Source organism: Gorilla gorilla, chromosome 4 (assembly GCF_029281585.2).
Source record: "Gorilla gorilla gorilla isolate KB3781 chromosome 4, NHGRI_mGorGor1-v2.1_pri, whole genome shotgun sequence".
NCBI lineage: Eukaryota > Metazoa > Chordata > Mammalia > Primates > Hominidae > Gorilla > Gorilla gorilla.
This window is the reverse complement of record NC_073228.2, coordinates 64,684,039-64,699,124: the sequence shown is the minus strand read 5'-3', so window position 1 is coordinate 64,699,124 and position 15,086 is coordinate 64,684,039. Positions and strand designations below refer to the sequence as shown.

Genomic DNA, 15,086 nt, shown 5'->3' with positions numbered 1-15,086 from the left:
GCACTGGGGCAGTTGAGCATCCAGGAAGAACATGGCTGATAACCCAGAGCATGTGGCAGGCAGCCTTTTGAGAGAAAGAAAAGAGTGTCTGTGAGCTCCATGAGACTTCAGACCTTGCCTCATTCATCTGTGTCCCTGGTGCCTAAAACCATGCATGGTATAAAGGAGGCTGTATGCAATTGCACCAAAAAAAAAAAAAAGAGAGAGAGAGAGAGAGAGGCTGAGGCTGTAGAGGAGTTTATAGAACAATTGAATCAATGATTAAGCAGACAAGTGATACTGATGAAGCTGAGATGCCATGCCTGGGAGAGCCATACATATCTAGTAGATTTACCAGGTTAGAGGACTTGACTCCTTTTTTTTTTTTTTTTTTTTTTTCCAGTAGAGATAGGGTTTCGCTGTGTCACCCAGGCTGGTCTCGAACTCCTGAGCTCAAGCCTGGAGTTCAGTGCCTGCCTCGGCTCCCCAAAGTTCTGGGATTAGAGGCATGAGCCACCGTGCCCAGCCAGAGGACTTGACTCTAATTGTTTTCGTTCTCAACCAGCTAGGTGATCCTGAACAAACCATTATCCCTTTCTTTTATTTATTTTATTTTATTTTATTTTATTTTATTTTATTTTATTTATTTATTTATTTATTTATTTTTTTTTTTTTGAGGCACAGTCTTGCTCTATCACCAGGTTGGAGTGCAGTGGCGAGATCTTGGTCGGCTCACTGCAACCTCCGCCTCCCGGGTTCAAGTGGTTCCCCTGCCTCAGCCTCCTGAGTAGCTGGGACTACAGGCACACGCCACCATATCCAGCTAATTTATATATATATATTTTAGTAGAGACGGGGTTTCACCATCTTGGCCAAGATGGTCTCGATCTCCTGACCTCGTGATCCTCCCGCCTTGGCCTCCCAAAGCGCTGGGATTACAGGCATGAGCCACCACACACTGCCTCCATTATCCCTTTCTTGGCCAGCCTCTGAATCTGTGTGATGAATAATTTGTACTGTCTTTGGTTTTGTATAATTCTGGATGAAACAAATGTCTAAAAATTTCCAAATAAGTTGCTGCAGGCTCAGGATTCATTCCAATGCTCAGCAGAAAGGCAGCAGGGCTTGGCTGAAACAGCCTGGACTTGGACTCTCGAGGCTTGAGTCAGAGGACCGGCCCCTCGTGGGCTGGGCGTGTGTGTGGCTTAGGAGGAAATCCCTTCCTCTCTGGGCTTTTTTCTCTCCATCTGTAAAATGGAGCGGCTCCCCAGGAAGCCAGTCAAGGACGAAGTTACGCATATTCTTTCCCCAGGAAGGCTCCACTTCCCAAGAATGCCTGGCACCCCTTGTCGTCCCAGCAGATGGCAAAGAGGTGGGAGGAGCCTTTGTCTTGGACCGGCCCCAGAGGCTCCGTCATCCCTCTTTGGTTGTTTCTGGTGCTTAATTGCCTCTGGTTTTAAAACTCCTTTCCCTGAAGCCACATTAGTGGGTAATCAATATGGAAAACCACAAGTGAACTGCACTCAAAAAAGTAAAATCCCTTTGGTTCCCTCTTGAGAGGAAGAAAAACATTCAATAAGCACTTAATGGAACCCGATTACTAGCAAATAATTCCTCAGAACAACGCTTTGAGGTAGGTTTTATTATCCCCACTTTACAGAAGAGGAAATAATAACACCTATTACGTATTAAGCATACACTGCATGCAAAGCACTGTTCTAATTACTTGCCATGGAATGTTGCGCTTATTCCATGGAACAATCCTGAAGACAGGGACTATCATTAATCCTGCTTTATATATTAGAAAACAGAGGAACGAGTGTGGTAGTGCAGGCCTGTGATCCCAACACTTTGGGATGCTAAGGTGGGAGGATCACTTGAGGCCGGGAGTTTGAGACCAGCCTGGGCAACATGGTGAAACCCCATCTCTACTAAAAAATACAAAAAATTAGCCGGACATGGTGGCACACGCCTGTGGTCCCAGCTACTTGGGAGGCTGAGGTGGGAGGATGGCTTGAGCCCAGGAGGTTGAGGCTGCAGTGAGCCTTGATGGTGCCACTGCCCTCCAGCCTGGGCAAAAAGTGAGATCCTGTTCCCCTGCCCCCCGCCAAAAAAAAAAAAGAAAGAAAGAAAAGAGAAAACAGAGACTTTGAGAACCTATTATTTTTGCCTCAGGTCGTAGAGCCTGTGTCAGAGACTCAATGCGAACCCCGATTTGATGATTCCAGAGTGCAGCCCTAACTGCTGTGCTATGTCTTCTCATTCATTCATTCATCCATCCATTAAATATTTAGCAAGGGCTAACTATAAGGGCTTTGTGAAAGATGCTGAGATATAAGATCAGTGAAAAATAGATATGATCCCTCCTCATGTCTGGCAGAGAAGACAAATACTGAGTAATTTACCCATTAATTAATTAAAATTTGCAACTATAATATGTTCTGCAGAGCCTATAATAGGGGAACTGACTTGGTCAGGGCAGTGGGAGACAACTGCCCTGTGTAAGAGTTGATTGAGCTCAGATCAGAAAAATGAATGGGCATTATCAAGGGGGAAGGACAAGGAAGCTTATTTTGTGTGTCTGGGAGGACAGGGCAGGGGTAGAGTTTGAGAAGTGGACTGTGGCCAACCACATAGGGTCTCACAGGCCACATGAAGGAGTTTGGACCTTATTCTAAGACCATGCAAAGTCTTGAAGAATTTTAAGTAGGGGATGACAGGACCTAATTTGTCAGATGTGCATTTTGCAAATATTAGCTACATGAAAGGGCAATGTGGAGAGTGAATTAGAGAAGACAAGGGTGGATGAGGAAAGACCTGGTGGGGGCTTAAAGATAATGGGGATTGGAAGAGGGTGGTAGTGGGGTGGAGGTAGGGAAAAATGGTGGATTTGAGAAATAAGTAAGGAGTACAATTGGCAGGGTGCATGACGGATCAACCTGTATGCAGGAGTGTGATGTTTTTCTTCTGACACCAAATTGTTTGGGGTTTTTCCCACACTCACCACTAATTCTCCAGCTTGCCAACACCAACTGGGTATCCCACAATTCAATTCAATTCTGAAATGTCAGTCACGAAGCCCAGGTCCCCAGGCTACTACATTTCTGTTTGATTTGGCTACAAATTCGGGGGTGCCCATGACACCCCAAGGTTCAATTTGCTAGAATGACTCACAGAACTCAGGAAAGCACTTTACTTACTATTAGTTGTTTATTATGTCAACCTTAAATAATGAGATTCAGAAAATAAGACTAAGTATAGAGTTTCTTTGAGTGCAAAGTTTGAGAATAGCCACCCAGTAAGCATTGACTCCAAAGGAATGGGGTGAGCATTCCAAACTGGAGAAGTTAAGGTTTCACTGCCACAGGCAAAGAGAGAGGAATTTTAGCAGGATTACAGCATTTTCCATACAAGACCAGTGCATATGTTACAGTGCTTTGATTGGTTATAGATTGCTACATTCCAAGGAAGATGACTTTATTACCCCCTGAGAAAGGGTGGTGATCTGAGTGGGGATCTAAGGGAGTCTTATCTCTGGTGCCATTTGGTCTTCCTAAGTAATTACAGAAAAAAAAAAGCAGGTGGAAGTTGCAGCTGCATGCCCATGACTCAGGCTGCAGAGACCAATTCCTGTCAAGGCTCAGAATAACTTAAAGTTCCAAGAGCTTTAGGTTTGATTTAACAAAGCTTGAATAATAATAATAATATTATTAATCTCAAAATCCTGGGCTCAAGTGATCCTCCTGCCTCAGCCTCCCAAAGTGTTGGGATTACAGGCGTGACCCACCATGCCCAGCTGAATTATTTAATTTCACAGTTATAAAGGACACAGCTCAAGAATAGCCAAATGGAAGAGATACATAGGATCTCTACGTATGGAGGGTGGAGGTGTGGATGCCATGCCTTCTACCACCTTCCCAGCACCTACACCCGTTTATCAACCTGGAGGCTCTTCAAAACCCCTTGTTTAGGGGTTTTTATGGAGGTTCCATCATGTAGACATGATTGATTAAATCATTGGCCATTGGTGATTGAATTCAATCTCCAGCACCTCTCTGGAGGCTGGGAGGTGGGGCTGAAAGTTCCAATCCTCTAATCATGCCCTGGTCTCCCTGGTGACCAGCCCTCTTCCTGAAACTATCTAGGCTACCCCCATAGCACCCCCCAGGCCCCCAGTGGGGAATCATCTCTTTAGCATACAAAGACACTCATCACTCAAGAGATTCCAAGGGTTTTAGCAGCTCTGTGCCAGGAACTCTGGGCAAAGGAAAAATATTTATTTTTTATTATACTACAAGGGTTAAGGTAGACATCAAGGTGGACATCAGGACTGGTGTCCTGCCCTGGGCCCAGCCTCGGGCCAGTGGCCCTCCCAGCACCTGCCTGGCTACAAGGGTCCCTAGATAGGTACAAGGGTATCTTCTTCCTTTCCTTTCTTTCTCCAGGAGATTGTGACTGCTTTAAGCTGCGGCAAGAACATTGTGCCCATCATTGATGGCTTCGAGTGGCCTGAGCCCCAGGTCCTGCCTGAGGACATGCAGGCTGTGCTTACTTTCAACGGTATCAAGTGAGCCCCAGGGCCCTGGGACCAGGGGGGTAGGGTACAAATCACCATGACAGGCAGAGTGTGGGCAAACAGCTGACTAGCAGCTCCCTCTGCCCAGCTGTCTGAACCACATTGGCTCCTGTGCCCACAGGTGGTCCCACGAATACCAGGAGGCCACCATTGAGAAGATCATCCGCTTCCTGCAGGGCCGCTCCTCCCGGGACTCATCTGCAGGCTCTGACACCAGTTTGGAGGGTGCTGCACCCATGGGTCCAACCTAACCAGTCCCCAGTTCCCCAGCCCTGCTGTGACTTCTATTTCCATCGTCCTTTCTGAAGGAGCAGCTCCTGAAACCGGCCTCCCTGGGCTGAGACAACCTGGGCTCTTCTTAGGAAATGGCTCTCCCTCTCCCTGTCCCCCGCCCTTGTGGCCCACCTCCAGCCCACTGTCCTCAGTATCTGGAGAGGGAAGGGAAGGCAGGCTTGGGCGCGGGAGGTTAGAACTCCCCCAGGCCCTGCCATTGGGTTGTCTGTCTCCGTCATGGGGAGGGTCCCTGCTCAGTTCTGGAGACACTGGAGTTGGGGTGGGGGTGGTTCTGCATTCCCTTCTCCTGCTCTGATAGCAGTCAGCTTGAGGAGGATGAAGGAAGGCAGCCTCAGACAGGAATTAAGGCAATGCCCAGGCGGGCCTGGGCACTGTATTCTGAGCAAGGGCCTGGGCCCAGGAGCCAGCCAGGGATGAGTGCCATCATGGCTCTCCACTCAGACTGTGCCTGGCCTCTGCACTTACAACTTCCTGCCGCTCTGTGGCCTTGCCCTGTAATCACTCAGTGCCCTTAGCTAGCCTGACTAAGTCCCAGATCCCCTACAGCTTCCTTCGGTGTGGTATCTTTTGCCACATCCAGGGCGAGGGTTGAGGCAAACCAGCCCTCCCTCTGACTTCCTTGTCACTGCAGCCAGCTTTGCTGCACTTGCTGGTGCACAGGAGCCTCCTGTTTGGGCCTGGGTCTGGGCATGGGGAGGCCGTGCCTCAAAGCCCACCCTACCCCATGCCTTGGTGCTGTGCCTCAGGCTCCTTCCTGGTCTGGCCCAGCTGGCTTCCCCAGCCCCTCAGCCATCCAGGGCTACCCACTGCTTGCTCAGGGACCAGGCAGCCCCCATGGCAGTAAAAGCAGCCTAGACAGAACCTGCAGCTCTGTGGAAAGAGGCAAAGTCCTGAAAAGGCAAAGGGTTGTCACTTAGGGCAGCTTCTCCAACTTTAACATGCATCCAGGTCACCTGGGAATGTTGTTAAAATCAGGAGATCTGGGGTGGGGCCTAGGACTCTGCATTTCTTACAGATTCCCAGGTGAGCTGATGCTGGTGGTTAAGGGTAGCAAATCTCTAAAGCACGAAGCCCTCACAAATCTTTGCCATTTCCCAAACACTCCACTCCATGGTCTCCAGTCATCAGAGCAACTCTACCTGGTATTATCATCCCCATTTTACAGATAATGACACTGAGGCTCAGAAAGGTTGAGGATAAGCCCAGTTTCCTGTCATTAGTGGCAGCCCCAGATCCAGACCTAGGCCTCCTGGCACCCAGTCCACTGGCAGTGGAATTGCTTTCCTGAGAATCATTCTGAGGCTGAGCTATTGCTTCTCCCTTGCTTCAAAGAATCTAGCAGCAGGGGATAGGATTTTGCAACAAAAAGCTGACCCAGAGGCCATACAGAGCAGGAATATCCCGTTGCCCCCTCCTCCACTGGGTTCAGAGGGTAAGAAAGCACCCTCCAATAAACCCAGGCTCTAGGCTGCTGAAGGCTCTTTCCCCGCAATGGCCAGGTGTTGACACCTTAAAGCTGGCTGCGCCCCCAGCCCCACTCTTGGCTGTGCTGGCCAGGTGACTCCTAGTTCTTGGCCACATCATCAGAAAGTCAAAGGTCTCACTCCAGGTTTGGGGCTCCTTCCTTCCACTCCCCTCCCTGCCAGAGTCTGTCTTAGCCAGTGCCAGCCTCGATGCTTTGGTTTTGACCCCACCTGATCCTCCTTTCCTCATGCAGCACAAGTGCTCACCGGGGCCAGAGCCAGGGCATGGATACGACAAGCAGGGCAGCCTGGACACTGCCCTCACAGGACAGCGTCAATAACAATACAGTGTCTGAGTATCTCCAGGGGATGATTTCTGGCTCTTTGTCTCCGATCAGTCCCACTCCCTCCTGAGGTCCCCATGGGCAGTATTCAGAGAGGTTTCCTGCGTTTTATTTCTATTTGGTATACCCTCCACTGTTGTCCACTGCCCTGTGTGGCCTTCTGGTTGACCTCTGCCCAATCTTCTGTCTCTCTGGGGGAATCAGAGTCCAGCATCCAGCCCCAGCTGGAACAGCTGAAGTCACAAGCCTCCCCTAAGCCAAGGCCAGTGTGTTCAGAGGTGACTGCCACCCATACTAGGACAAACACAGCTCAGATCACCAGGTCAAGCACCTAGGCCTGGCTTCTCCTGAGACAGAGGACTCAGAAGTGGCCTTTCCTCCAAAGCCTGCTCAGACACAGGTCTGTAGGGCCAGGGTGTTCTGCTTGGCTGGGCTGCAGCTGCTACCCCTCGGTTGGGGCTGAGTCAGCCAGATCCTCCCCCCACTTCTCCCCAAGGGCCAAGAACTGCTCAGGGACATTAAAGGTCAAAAGTCCAGCCACACTCATTCATCCTTTCCCCAGGCCCATGAAGAGAGGCATCTCATTGTAGAATGTATGAGGAAGTGGGAAGTATCTCAGAGAATCAGCTAAGTTTCCTAACTTGTCCATCCAAATGTGATCACCACGATTCAACAATTTGGGGCATTGCTGATCTAGCCGTTCCTAGTGGGGCTTGCTCAAGGTTGCACAGCGAGTCAGTAGAAGCCCTGGCTGGCCCCACTTGGTACCAATCCACCAGGCAGCTCAGGGCTCCTGCCCAGCCCAGCAGCTTCTGTTGTCTAACGTATGGCAGGCAGACCGGGAGCAGGAAAACAGAGGGCCCCAAAGCCCAAGGCACCAGAAGGTTTGTTTCAGTTTGCTGAAGCTGATTTATAATGATTGGCACTCTTCAGCCCAGGGAGTGGGTAGGCCATAGCCAAGGATCGATTCCCCAACCACAGCAAAGGCAACACTCTTCCTCCAGAGATCACCAAGCCCCTCTTACCTCCCTCCCTCCTTCCCAAGGCTGGCACTAATCAGGTACCACATTCATTGTTAAGGAGTGGCTGATGACTGCTACACGTGTTGGGAACCTGGTTGGAGCTGTGCAGTTTGGGCTGGAAGGAGAGATGCCAGCCCTCGTGCTGCCTCTGGTCCCTGAAGTGTCACCTCTCTCAGGACCTCTCCTCTGGCCTGTGGGGTTATAAGTGATGGATGGCAGAAAGGGAGAACTGACTCCTGTCCCAAATAGCTCTTCTGCCACCTGTCCTGCAGTGGGCCTGTGTGGGTTATGATTCTAGATCCTAGACAGAGTTTGGGTCAGCTGTGGATGGGGTGGTGCCTTGGTCTCTCTTGACTACCTCGTCTAAAGAGAGCACTGCCCTTAGACAAGAGTTGCTTGTCCTGCTGTGGGCTGGGCTTCCAGCTGCAGACCTCCAGTTGCTTGGTGTTCACTTTGCTCCTCTTGCCCTCTGTCTTCTGATCCAGGCAGATCAGGGGCTCTGGGGAAACTGCTGGAACTCGGGGTGAGGATCAGCCTTTTCCAGCATCCTGTGAGAGACCAGAGAGAGAGTTTGGATTTCATGTGGGGAACCCTCAAGGCCTGTCTGGAGAAGTGACACAGGATTTACTGGGGTGGGCTGGTCCAGGTAGCTCTCCTGAACCTCCTCCTTCCCCAAGCTGAGAAGCTGAGAGCTGGAGGACAATATCCAGGGACATGGCTCTGGAAAATAACTTTTTTTTTTTTAAGAGACAGGGTCTTGCTCTGTTGTCCAGGCTGGAGGGCAGTGACATAATCATAGCTCACTATACCCTTGAACTCCTGGGCTCAAGTGATCCTCCTGCCTCAGCCTCCTTAGTAGCTGGGACTACCGGTGCATACCACCATGCCTGGGTGATTTTTTAAATTTTTTATACAGACAAGGTCTTGCTATGTTGCCCAGGCTGATCTTGAATTCCCGGGCTCAAGTGGTCCTCCTGCCTCAGCCTCCCACAGGATCGGGATTACAGGCAGGAGCCTCCACGCCCGGCCATGAAATATAATTCTTAATATCCTACAGGAAAAAGTCAGCGGGTCAAGCTAGCCTGTGGCCCAGCCACAACTAGCTGACAAAGCTTCCTGACCTTCCCTTTAACACAGTTCTGCTGCCATAGTTGCATCTATAAAATGGGAATGGAGGGAAATAGGGGAACTGGGAGAGAGAACACAGCCTTGCCAAGCAGCAATGTTAGCCTGATCCTTCCTCCACCTAGCTCGCCATCTCGCCCTTGGAAAATGGCTCCTGGAGGATTAGGCAGCCATCTGCAAGGAGAGGGGCAACCTGGGACAAGACACCCAGAGGGTAAGGATTCCAGGAATGAAGCTGCCATTTCTGGTTGGGAGGAGAAGAGGAAACTTTTAAGAGAAAGGGCTCCATTATGAGCATGGGTTCAGGGCCCTGCATTACCCAATCAGAACGGCCGGGATGAGCAGGAGGCCAGCTCCCAGGAGGAAGGGGAACCCCTTCATAAAGTTCAGAGTGGCTGGGTAGAGTGAGTTGAAGATGCCGGAGGCCGTCAGCATGGCCAGGCTATTCACACAGGCCACAGCAGAAAAGAGAGCACCTGTGAAGAAATAAATACCATACTCTGGAGTCCGAAAGGGCCATATTCCAACTCTGGCACCACCACCTCGCAGCTGTGTGACCGGGAGTAGTCACTTAACCTATGTCTCCCCTTCCTCACTAGTAAATCCTGCTACATCATGTACTGTGACAAGGATTCAGTAAGGTCATATGTGGACAGTAGCTGGCACAGAGGGGCTACTAAACAAATGGCTGCTATTAAATCCACATTAAAAGTACACGTGATCTGACAGAACCCAGCACATAAAAGAAAAAAAAAAGTACATGTGATATTGTCTGATGAAAGCTTGATGGAAATGGCTTTTTTCTGGTTTATCCTCTTTGGAATCATCTCCTGTTTGGGATTAACTGCTGGTCTGATCAGTTCCAATATTCATAGCTGTGTCACCACTGAATAGCTTCTTATCCTTTGGGTTCCTGTTCCTCCTTCTGCTAAATAAGGATAATACCTATTTCCTAGATTGTGAGCAACATTAAATTCACATGGAAATCACCCATCACTGGGCCTGGTCCCCTGGAAGTAGCTAGTTAGTAAGCGCTGTTCTTTTCTCGTGTTTCTCTTGACATCTCTGGGCACAGAGAAAGTGCTGGGAAAAAAAGTTTAGGTGAATGAATGAAGACACATGGATTCTGGGGACACCAGAACCCACAGTGGGCTCTGTATGGCACCAGAGTCTCTGTCATCATCAGATCCTCATTCCAGGACAGATGGAGAAAGATGAATGTTTCCAGACTGGGGCATAAAGACCCAGAGGCTGGAGAAGCTGTTCTTTATAGATATACCAGGAGAACCCACAGTTTACAAAATGTGCAACAACCCAACAGAAGTTGAGATTAAATTCTGTCACATCTAGAGGGGCCTGTGATGTCATCAAAAGCAAACCACCCACATCACAGATGAAGAAACAGGCCTGTGGCAGGGCTCGGACTAAAACCCAGATCCTGAGACCAGCTGCTTTTAAACACAGACGTGGGTTTGCATCCTAGCTCCACCATTTACTGAGTAACCTTGGGTGAGCCAATGTAACCCCCTGGGTCTCTGTTTCTTTATCTGTCAACTGTGGAAAATGAAACCCATGTCACAAGGTTGTTCACTTCTGGGCTTGTACACGCTGACCCCAGAGAAACAGGGAACTCTGGCATCATCACACCCATCTTACAGACGGAAAAGCTGAGGTCTGCAGAGAGTAAATCCTCTGCTCTGGTTATCCAGAAAGAACATAATTGTGCTCTGCTGACTGCAAATCCCAACTCTGCGGTTTGAAAATCCAAGGCGGCATGATCCTCTGCCCATTGTGGGCAATTTCACAGAAATGTGTTTGTCTTGGCCACTTACTTCTCCAGGGTGAGAGGGGGGAAGGCAAGCTGTTCCCCCAGCCATGGCTGCCCATCAGCCCATTTCGGACAGCACTGGACATGAGGAACCAGACACAGGTGGGTTCTGACACTCACCCTGCTCTGTCTCTCTCACCAGCTTGGAGAGTTTAGCCCGGATGACAGGTGTGATGACTAATGACAGGAAAAGCAACCCATATCCTGTGGAGAAACAAACACTCATCAGGAAAATGGGGCTGGGGAGAGGGGCGTCCAAGGGAAAGGCAGCAGAGCTCCTATCCATACCCCATGTGGGGCTTAGGTTAGACCCAGGAAGAACTTCCTTGATGGTGAGGGTGGGAAGACAGTAGTCAAGGAGGAATGGAGACTGCCCTTGTCTGGGCTTGGCCACCTGCCAGCTCTCATGAATGAATGCTAATTCCCATTGATTGCTTTCTTGTTTGAACCTCTTGTGGTCACAGCAGGCATCACCCACCCACTTGGCACTTAGTAGGGATATGGCAGGGCACAGAAAACGAGCATGGGCTTTGGAGTCAGCCCTGAGTTCAAAACCTGATGCCATTACATATTATCTGTGTGGCCTGGGGTACTTAACCTCTCTGATCCTGACTCCCTGTATGAGGAAGATAATAAGGCCTTCATCACAGGATGGTTCTGAGGCATAGGAGGCTGAATAATGGTGCCCAATGGCATCAGATTCATAGCCCTGGAACCTGTAAATACTACCTTATTTCAAAAATGAGTCTATGCAGGTGTGCAGTTAAGCCTCCTGAGAGAGCAGGTTATCCTGGATTAGCAGGTTGGGCCCTAAATGCCGTCACACACATCTTTATAAGAGGAAAGCAGACGGAGATTTGGCACCGACAGAATGGAGAAGGCACAAAGAGGAGGAGAGGCAATGTGAGCACAGAGGCAGAGACTGGTGATGGCCGCCCCAAGCCAAGGAATGCCAGCAGCCCCAGAAGCTGGAAGAAATGAGAAACACGTTCTCTCCTGGAGGCTTGCAAGGGAGCACTGCCTGCAGACCGCTTCCATTCAGCCCGGTGGTACTGACTTTGGACTTCTGGCCTCCAGAACTGTGAGAGAATATGTTTCTGTTGTGTTAAGCCCCCAAGTTTGTGGTATGTCATTACAGAAATCTCAGGGAACTAATACATGAGGTAAAAAGGTAACATCTATGAAGAGCATGGCATAGGGACACAGCAAATGGGAGTTCCTTTTCCCTTTGCATTCAGTTACTTACAGGCTTCCTGTTTTCTTCATAACCATTTCTCTCCCTGTGCGACTGCTGACTCCTCAGAAAAACTGCAAACTCCTACAGGACAGTGGATCCTCCAAAGAAGGTATACGATGAGGCATCCAGGGACCCTAGCAGTGTCAGGCCCCTCAAATCCCACTCTGTTGAGACCTCCCCCCGACCCAGAGCAATGACAGCATCTTTATCATCTCTGCATCCCCCAGGGCCATCAGCAGGAGGGAAAGGTTCCCTTCTGCTTAATTGTCAGACAAGCAGTTGAGTTAAGAAATCTGTGATTATTGTATTGTTGACTATACACAGCACATTTTAGGGCTCTATCAAAATAAATCTGTCCCTTTAAAAAAAGTTAACTAAAGCCGGGCACGGTGGCTCATGCCTGTAATCCCAACACTTTGGGAGGCTGAGGCAGGCAGATCCTTGAGCTCAGGAGTTAGAGACCAGGACTGGGCAAAATGGTGAGGACCCCATCTCTATAAAAAATACAAAAATTAGCAAGGTGTGGTAATGTGCACCAGTGGTCCCAGCTACTAGAGAGGCCAAGGTGGGAGGATCACCTGGGCCCGGGGGATGAGGCTGCAGTGAGCCATGATCGTGCCACTGCACTCTAGCCTGGGTGACAAAGCGAGACCCTGTCTCTAAATACATCAATCAAATAAAAATTTTAAAAAGTTAACTTCCTCATTTACTGGCCTGTTGACCCTCTCCCATCAAAAAAAGAAGGGGAGGAAGTGAGGAGGGAAAGGAGAAGGAGAAAGAGGAGAAGAGGAACTGAAGCAGGAATTTCATATCTGTGGTCCGAGAAGACTGGTTTTTAAAAAACCCAAAGAAGCTGACTAAGGGTATTTGAGGTAGGTCCTGTGATTCTTATCAGAGAAGTGAGTACCAAGGCATTAATGGCATGGACTTTGTTTAAGAACATATGAATAGGCTGTGGGAGGCCAAGGGGTAAAGCAATTAGTGTATGAGCCACACTTTTGTCTTTTGCTCTATATTACTAACAATATTAATGGTTGATAACAGTGGGTTAATTACTTTAGCTACTGAAGGTCTATATTTTCCATGTATCAAAGATGGCATTTTTGAGGGATTTCTTAGTTGTCTGTTCTCCATTGCAGGCTGGGGGCATAACTATGTTTCCAAAGACACAGGAATGAACCACATCTGGGGGCAGCGAGTGGCCGGCCCCCAGTTCTTACCCAGTGCCTCTGGGACAAGCTGTCCCTGAGCCCACACACTTTACCTGTGAACATGAGAGGCGTGATGGTGGCAAAGGCAAAGACCACCATCCCCAGGATGTTGAAGGCCAGGCCGATCTCAGCCACCCAGGCATCGGCCAGGCAGTACTGCAGGAGCTTCAGGGCTAGCAGGCTGGTGAGGTAGGGGAGATGCTGAGCTGCAGAACCATAGCCGATTAGTTTGGAGTCCCAGCAGAGGGGTGTGCTTAGTTCATAAAGGGTTAAGATGTCCTGGGCCCCAAAGTGCACAGTGATCACCACGAAGATGGCCAGTGAGTAGAGGGCTAAATGTTTCCTGGACTTCTCTGGGGCGGGAGCCACATAGAGTTGGACAATGGATCGGTGGTGACGGAACGTGAAGAGCCGGGTGGACTTTGGCTCCTTTAAGGTCTCACCAAAGCAGAAAGCTGCATAGAGAGTCATGGCTATCAGCAAGGCCAAGGCCAGCCAGAAGGGGTTGGCATAACCCTGGGCCCGGAGCCAGTGGCCCCCGAGGAGGCTTGCCAGCATCCCAGCCACCCCGATGCTGGCTTCCAGCATGGCCATCCGGAAGGTGCGGCTGCGGCTGGAGCTGACATCTGCCACGGACGCAAAGCTAGCAGCCAGAAGGCCACCGAAGTCGCCGAGGAGGGCACAAAGGATGCGACCCAGCACGAAGTAGCCGACGTGGAGCTGCAGCTGCACCACAAAAACGGACACTAGGGCCTGGAGCAGCAGGCCCAGCGAGGCCAGCACTAGCAGCGGGCGGCGGCCCACACTGTCGCTCCAAGCTCCCAGCAGGGTGGACGAGAAGAGCCCCACCAGGAAGCCGCCCACGTTCATGTAGAGGGTCCAGTGGGAGGTAAGGGTCTCCACTTCCTGTAGGGGCACAATGACCAGGGTGCGGTTCCTCACTCTGGGTTGCACAATCCCCAAATCCTCGCCATCCCGGGAGCTACAGGGATGAGGACTTCCTTTGGAGCCCTAAACCTCAGAGAATCTTAGCACAGCTTTCAAAATCTGCCAGTGGAGAGGGGGAAGGACATGGACCAAGGCCCCATTCCCTTTCCTTTCCCCCCCTTTTGTTAACCTGCAAGGCCAGACTTCAGCTCAGCTTTTCGCATCCCACCCGCTGAGGTTCTCGGTCAGGCCCCTTTGCTCTGGTCCCGCCCACCATCCAAAATGCACCCTCCCTCCAGTTACCCGCCACTACCATTACGCAGGCCCCGCCCCTCCGCTGCCCCCACGCTCCAGCCCAGGGCCCTCCACCTGCCAGGCTCCTCGCCGCCCCGCTACCTGCATGGTGGGGTCCGCGCTGCGGTTGCTGCAGCCCCCCCTTTGGCGGGTGCCATTGTAGCCGAGGTCGGCGCTGAAGCGGTGCCACAGATACTGCGTGGTGAGCGGGCCCTGCAGGACCAAGGCAAAGTTGGCCAGGAAGACCAGCGGCTCTACCGGGCCCCGGCACAGCACGGCAGCCGCAGGGCGGGCGCGGGGCTTTTCCGGGGGGCTCGCGCTCCCCTCCATGTGCGTGCGCGGCGGAGCTGTCGCCAGGCGGGCGGCGGGGCGCGCGAGCGACTCGCTGCCTGGGACCAGCGACGCGTGGCGTGGGGCTTGCGCTGTCTGCGCCTGCGCCCGGCGTCCCTCCTTAAATGTCCGGCGGGGAGGGGCCTGTGACCTGAGGCCACCGGACTCTCGCCGCGGGTGCACCTGGCTGGGCGTGGGCCAGCGAGGGGCCCGGCACCCCCAGCCCGCGGGATGACCTCACCTGTAAAGTGTGCGTAGACACCGCCCTGCAACCCTCCCTCCCGGCCCAGACACATCACAAATAACAAGAATATCAACAATTAACATGTATTGACCACTTACTATGTGCTGGGCACGGTCTTAAACCCTTTTTGTGCGTTGGTCTCCCGATAACTCTACAGGCTAGCCAATATTAACCATCGCTATCTACCGCTGAGGAAACGAGGTCATCGGGTA

At 51.1% G+C, this 15,086-nt stretch overlaps 2 protein-coding genes across 7 annotated transcripts in view; one reads left to right on the top strand and one right to left on the bottom strand.

Moving 5' to 3' along the window:
• The window catches only part of SARM1 (sterile alpha and TIR motif containing 1), a 26,218-nt gene extending 19,540 nt beyond the window's left edge, over positions 1–6,678 (top strand). Inside the window, exons 8-9 of one of the 3 annotated variants that reach the window (XM_063706568.1) lie at positions 4,425–4,539; positions 4,677–6,678. In XM_063706568.1, the coding sequence (XP_063562638.1) occupies positions 4,425–4,539; positions 4,677–4,861 (300 nt within the window). In that variant the 3' untranslated portion in view covers positions 4,862–6,678. Of the gene's footprint in view, positions 1–4,424; positions 4,547–4,676 lie in introns of those variants that run through there. The other 2 variants (XM_004042049.5, XM_063706569.1) reach the window with 2 other exon arrangements.
• SLC46A1 (solute carrier family 46 member 1) lies at positions 3,171–15,086 on the bottom strand. Of its 4 annotated transcripts, XM_055388687.2 has the most exons (6): positions 14,973–15,086; positions 14,403–14,513; positions 13,133–13,985; positions 10,752–10,835; positions 9,123–9,279; positions 3,171–8,226 (listed from the first exon to the last, which is right to left on the bottom strand). In XM_055388687.2, the coding sequence occupies exons 2-6, from the start codon at positions 14,406–14,408 to the stop codon at positions 8,169–8,171; spliced, it is 1,158 nt and encodes a 385-aa protein (XP_055244662.2). In that variant the 5' UTR covers positions 14,409–14,513; positions 14,973–15,086; the 3' UTR covers positions 3,171–8,168. The 4 variants fall into 4 exon arrangements, with proteins under 4 accessions (XP_055244662.2, XP_004042100.3, XP_004042101.3 ...); XM_004042052.5 differs by lacking the exon at positions 14,973–15,086 and having other exon boundaries at positions 14,403–14,741; XM_004042053.5 differs by lacking the exons at positions 10,752–10,835; positions 14,973–15,086 and having other exon boundaries at positions 14,403–14,738.

Excerpts from the sequence above, each read along its gene's own strand:
- SLC46A1 (XM_004042052.5), bottom strand. The coding sequence starts at position 14,630 with ATGGAGGGGAGCGCGAGCCCCCCGGAAAAGCCCCGCGCCCGCCCTGCG. Across the intron at positions 10,836-13,132 it reads CACGCCTCTCATGTTCACAG|GATATGGGTTGCTTTTCCTG; the intron begins GTAAAGTGTGTG and ends GTTTCTCCACAG. Across the intron at positions 8,227-9,122 it reads ATCCCGGCCGTTCTGATTGG|GATGCTGGAAAAGGCTGATC; the intron begins GTAATGCAGGGC and ends GGTCTCTCACAG.